Source organism: Vespa mandarinia, unplaced genomic scaffold (assembly GCF_050613455.1).
Source record: "Vespa mandarinia isolate Hongniang unplaced genomic scaffold, ASM5061345v1 scaffold_55, whole genome shotgun sequence".
Lineage (NCBI taxonomy): Eukaryota > Metazoa > Arthropoda > Insecta > Hymenoptera > Vespidae > Vespa > Vespa mandarinia.
The window spans coordinates 466,061-472,466 of record NW_028197189.1 but is presented as its reverse complement, the minus strand read 5'-3'; the positions used below and the strand labels follow the sequence as shown (position 1 = coordinate 472,466).

The following is a 6,406-nucleotide window of genomic DNA, read 5'->3' as shown; positions in this document are numbered from 1 at the left end:
TACCCACTGTAGATTAACCTACAGAAGATTTCCGAGAGCAGAATTACCGATGTTGGATTATCTAAAGTAGAACTAGAGACAGTATGATTACCGACAGTGGGATTAGCATTTCCGTATCCTATATACTAATGTCTAGAGATGCTTGGGTACCACACGTCGTTATACGGCGACGTGACACCTCCCCCCTTAATTGAGTCGTTAGGAAATTTCTATTTCTGACGACTTGTTTTTACGAGCTGCTAGGATGCTTTCGAGAATCGGATATTTTGAACTTCCTCTGGTTGCGGGTGTCGGAGTAGCATCATCTTTTGTGTCGTCCACCGTTACTTCAATGGTATCACTATTTCCTTCACCCTTTGTTGTCTTCCTTCCGTCTTGCTTATCTGATCGTCCCAGATGAAGAAGTAGATGCGTCAACGAACTCCAGATGGCTCCTAACAGATGTAAGCTCCATCCATAGACAGTATGGAGCACGTATCCTCTGATAATGGCGTCGACACATAATTTTACGCCTTTAACTAGGATAAATAATCCGATCATTCCAGCACTTGCTGATCCAAATGCTAAAAAGCCTTGCCACAGCTTCGAGATTGCGCTATCCGTAATTTTGTTGATGTCTGCTTCTCCCAATAAGTTATACATCGAAACAGTGTTAGGTGGGATGCGGTGTCCTGTCGCTCCTCTGGCAATTGTATTTAAAAGTCCTGGTCTCTCTGCGGGGAACATGATGTGGTCCCGTAAGTTGTCCAAGTCTTGATGCGTATATATTCCGCTCGTCATTAAGTTCTTGGTATTAATATATTTCCATGCTAGCTTTGTTAATGGTTGGAGTGTTTGAGGAGGGAGTACCTCCACAGGTTTCGGTGTCAGTCTGTACCAATTTCCCTCCAAGTAGTACATGGATGGTAGTAGTGCGTTGCATTCCTTTATGGTGCCTGTCTTTACCAGTATTCTCGATTTTGGTGTCAGGTAAAGACTGTTATTCTGGTGCGTGACAGGTAGTTCATGGTAACATTCTTCTGATTGCCTAATGCTGACTGGGACGGGTGTACATTTTACTATGTGAATGACTTCCCCTACAGTTACTGCCATGTACCCAGCTGCCTTCATGATTGTATAAGCGAACTCATCTGGGCGGAGGGTTGCTAATGCCAAAGCGTTCTTAAGGACCTGTTTTTCTAGTTCGCACTTTTGCCTAATTACGTCGCTGTACAGGGCTGTCATTTGCGTTCTTATGTGTTTTTCGAGGTAAACAAATTTGGAGTTAACATAAGCGAACAGATCGAGGTTTTCGACTGATAATTTTGCTTTTGACGCAAAGGTCCTTCCTTTCTGCGTCTCTAGAATGAATAATTTTGGATGCTCGCTCAGTAGTAAAGTATATCCGCACAAATGATGCTCTGCTCTTTTTTCCAAGGTGAATGTAACGTCTTGAGTCGTGATGGTGTATATGTCCGGGTATACTTCCGTATTACCCATGGTTTTTAATTTGGTCGCAAATCCTTCATATAACACCTTGTAGTTATCGAAGTTACAGGACGACTCCGGCCTGGTCGACCAAAACGCATTTCCTTCCTCGTCGGTTAGGCACATTCCATCCGTAAATACGCACACCTCTCCTTTGCTCAAAATCACGTTGTTCTGTCTTATCTTTACAGTAGCATAATATTCCTTGATGTTAATTTTGAGTGATGCTTGCACCACTACATTGTCCCACGTGCCGTACGGATCGGCGTATTGTGTTCCCGAACACTTGCCGTCCATTGAAATTGATCCTGCTAATGTGGCACTCCGATATTCGGTGGCATTGGCCCGCAATCCTGATACCTGCAGGGTCGGTGTTATTCCCATTATACCGGTGTTGAACGTGGCCTTGCATGCCTCAGCTGTTAAGTCCATCAGGTATATTCGCCTTCCATTTTGAACAGCTGACACATGTGATGACATTCCGCAATAATAAATTGTTCTATCAATCTCCACTCGGCATTGGTATACGTGCGTGTAATCGTATTCTGCTAATTGTAGAAGCTGAATGTAGACTTCTGTAGCATTGGGTGCATGTGATGGGATATTACATTCTCCCGTGTCCAATAGTGAAATTGTTGTGATGTTGGTTGATCCTCCCCCACAGTCGTACCCCAACAAACAGTAACATTCAGAGATGATTCCTACGGTTGTTATTAAAATTCCGAGAAGCCCCATGGTTTCTGTAAAATAATCACCTTAACCTATTTCATTTTAGATATTCTTAACTTATTAGCATGCACTATCCTAGTATGGTTTCCTATTGATAGTTTAACATTATTTCGAGGGAGTATTTCTAAAATCTGATGAGGTCCTGTATATTGGTTGCCGAATTTGTTAGTAGGTTCCTTCAGTAAAAATACCTTATCCCCTTCCCTTAGCGTTAACGGTCTTGCTTTCTTGTCGTAATACCTTTTTGAAGTTTCCTTCGATCTCATCAAATTTTGTCGTGCTACCTCTTGTGTTCTATTTATTTTGTTTATTAGATTCGCGTAATATTGTAAGTATGTCCTGTCCATTTCATCGTCCAAAGGTGGATCTGAGGCTGGAACCCTAGCTAATTTTCCGAAGACTAGTTCGTAGGGCGTGTATCGTGTTCCCTCGTGTACACTTGTATTATATGAAAAGATAGCCGTGTCTACCCATTCGTCCCAATCTTTTTCCTTATCCGTAAATTGCTTCAGGTACTCGATTAGGACATGGTGAGACCTTTCCAATGATCCGTTTGACTGTGGGTAGAAAGCTGTAGTTTTGTACTGCTTTATCTTAAATTTACGTGCTATAGCTCGTAGTAGGGTACTTAAAAAGTTTGATCCTTGGTCTGTGAGTATTGCCCTAGGCGCTCCGAACTTACAAATTAAATTTGAGATTAAAGCATTGGCAATGTCTATTGATGTTGTGCTCGCAAGAGGGACGGCTAAAGAGAATTTTGTTAACTGATCCTGAATCGTCAAAATATATTTATTCCCCTTTTCAGTCTGGGCTAGAGGACCCACTACGTCGAGTGCTACTTTATCGAATGCAGATCCTGGTGTGTCCGTTAACACCATTGGTTGCTTATTTTTGACTCTAACTAGCTTTTTCAGTTGGCAATCCAAACAATTTTGTATGAAGGTCTGAATCTGCCCTTTCATATTTTCCCAAAAGTATCTCGTTCTTATTCTGCTATAAGTTTTGGTCACTCCCTTGTGACCCCCTAAAGCAGATGAATGGTTTTCGCGTATTAGGTCCTCGCGCTCATTCTCCTTGGGTATTCTAATCAAATTTTTACAGAAGCAAATTGTGCAATCTTCCGCGTCGAATAATTCTCCTAACCTTTGCTGGATATATTCCCATGGTATGTCATCTATTCTGTTCGAACTGGAGATGCTTACCGTACGCAAATCTAGTTCCCTTGTCACTGATAGGAGCGATTCCAGAGCATCATTCAGAATTTCTACATCCGTTATCACATTATTATTTTCCTTAATGACTAATGATATTAGATTTTTAGATCCATATTTAGTGACCCTTGCCCGACCTAGAGTTAAATCCTTGTAATTTGGGAGTTTATTCATATCCTGAAGCTGTTTAGCACCCTCATCGCAAGGGTTGCCCTTCTGAGTAATGAAGATAGCTAGATTATCCCTTCTCATTGTTAATCTATCTCTAGTTTCTGTAAGATTCTGTGAAATTCTGAATGTGTACTCTTCCTGATTCTGCAATTCATATGGCCGCGATATTGGTTCGAATAAAGTGTCGGAACTGGAGTCTGAATCGCTATCAGCAATGATAGGAGAATTATTTGAGCAAATACCCTCCGTCTTGCCTGGCACCTTACTTATGTCTATCCGATCGAAGAGCTTCTCTAGCTCTCTTGTATCAGATCCGTGTGTGCCTGACCTGCGAGAATACAAGGACTCGTTTGAGGAGCTGTCGTCTCTATGTAGTGGCAAGACCTGCGCCGTTCCTGGTGGATTTCGCGAAAGAGCGTCGGCATTTGCATTGGCTGTGCCTGCCTTGTATATTATTCTGAAATCGTACTCGGCTAGTTTCAAACCCCATTTGGTCAAACGCGAAGTTGGATCTTTGTGGGATTTTAGCCACACCAGTGGACGATGATCAGTAACTAGCGTAAATTGCCTGCCATATAAGTATGGCCTAAAGTAGTGCACGGCGTAGACTATTGCTAAGAGTTCGCGTTCGATGGTCGAGTAGTTCTTTTCAGCTATATTTAGTAGTCTTGAACAATAAGAGATAGGCAGGTCTTTCCCTATCGGTCCCTGACTAAGCACTCCACCTATAGCATAACCTGACGCATCCGTAGTAACGTTAAATTCCCTACTGAAGTCTGGGTATTGGAGCACAGGTTCCTTGCACAGCGTGTCTCGTAGTGTCACGAATGCCATTTCCTGTGGCTCACCCCACTTAAATGTCACTTCCTTCTTTAATAACTCTGTGAGAGGTCTTGCCAGCTTAGAGAATCCGGGGATGAACCTCCTATAGTATCCCGCGAGTCCCAAGAATTGTCGAACGTTCTTAGCTTTCTTTGGTTGCGGGAATTCTTTTACGGCACGTAGCTTCTTCGGATCCGGTTTCACACCGTCTTTGCCGATGATGTGACCCAGATAAATAACTTCCTTTTTCAGAAATTCACATTTGTCAGGCTGCAGCTTCAAATTCGCCTTCCTTAGTCTACCTATAAGCTTGTTAAATTTTATCTCGTGCTCATGGAGCGACCTTGCGTATAATACTATGTCGTCCAAGTAGACGAACATTTCTTCGCCTTGAAGACCCGTCAGGACGAGGTCCATGAGCCGTTGGAAGGTGGCTGGAGCATTCTTTAATCCGAACGGCATTCTCGCAAATTCGAAATGCCCGTGAGGTGTCGAGAAGGCGGTCTTGTGGCTATCATCTGGGTGCATTTCGATCTGGTGAAATCCGGACTTTAGGTCGAAGGTAGAGAAGTATTTCGCTGAACCCAGCTGATCGAGTATCTCTGTAATGTTAGGGAGGGGATACGCATCCCCGACAGTCTTCTCATTAAGTCCTCTATAATCAATAACCATTCTCCACTTGGGATTTCCCATTGAGTCAGCCTTTTTGGGTACTACCCAGATAGGGGAATTGTAAGGAGAGAGGGATGGCCTTATTATATCACTCTCTAACAGTTCTTGTGTCTGTTTATTTATCTCTTCCTTATGTATGGGTGGGAACCTGTACTGTTTGGTATGTATCGGTATCTCATCGGTAGTAATAATTCTATGCGTCAGCATCTGCGTGCTCTCCAGCTGTTCTCCTGGGAGATGAAAGCAGTCTGCGCTGACAGATAAGAGGTCAATGACGCTCTTCCTTTCTTCGTTGTTCAAATGATCTAGACGTAACAGTGCTTCAACCTCCTTTGCCCTATTATTGTTCTCTCGCTTCCTCCGCCTATCTTGATCATGGTTCCTCTGACAATTCTTGATCGTTCCGACGCATACCGTTATTTCCTCTTTTGATGTTCCTGGTGTATCTCGTATTTTGTCCTGATGTGCTTCGAATGCTTGTAATTCCAGCGTGGGAATCACGATATCCTGATCCTCATTAGTGGTGTTTATCACCCTGAGATAAGCCCGACCCTGGTGATTTTTAACAATGGCTTCCCCCATGTATATTCCCTGTAAGGATTCTATCCGTGGAATGTAACCTTCATCGATTTCGGGATTCTTGACACGGCAATGAAACACCGCACTCGTCCTTGCCGATACGCGCATGAATTGTCTGTCTGTGAAAGGCACTTCCTTGTCCGCGATCCTCATACACTGTTGGGTGTAGCTTACATCAGCACCAACTGTTTTCAGGAACTCACTTCCCAGAATACCGTCCTGCTCGATCGGGAAATTCGATCCCACCACGTAAAACCGTACCTTTTTCCCAAAGAGGTGGGCGGCCAATGAACCCCTCGTTCGAATATGGTCGTCCGTAATACCACATACCTTTATTACATCGTTGTTGTCGATATAGGAATTCGATTCGACAGCACTTTCTTTGATAATGTTAACTTCTGCGCCAGTGTCAATCATGAATTTGACCTGTCTTCCATGATTCCCGATGTCCATAACTATGGTAGGTGCTTTTGCTGTTGGTTTATAATTTATTGTTGCGACTTGTTTGATTGAGTCGCCTGCGCATTGGATTGTCCGTGAGCGTTTCCCATGGCGGCCCCGCTCCTGTCTGATCTCGACGGGCCGCTTACAGGGTTTCCCTGGTTGCTGGACGTTGAGTGGCTTCTTTCCCTATTAATGGCCCTTGGCGGCGAACTCCGGCGGTCATTGCCTTGGCTATACTGTGGTCTATGTTCCGTCGATTTCCGGCGGCTTCTTGTTCTATCCTCCGGGCTCTGACGGCCCGAATTATACGC

General features: G+C 43.8%; 1 protein-coding gene across 1 annotated transcript; it reads right to left on the bottom strand.

Moving 5' to 3' along the window:
• Positions 1-2,202, bottom strand: LOC146872099 (uncharacterized). The gene has a single exon (XM_085664381.1). The coding sequence runs from the start codon at positions 2,200-2,202 to the stop codon at positions 199-201; it is 2,004 nt and encodes a 667-aa protein (XP_085520507.1). The 3' UTR covers positions 1-198.
• Positions 2,203-6,406: the final 4,204 nt, after the last annotated feature.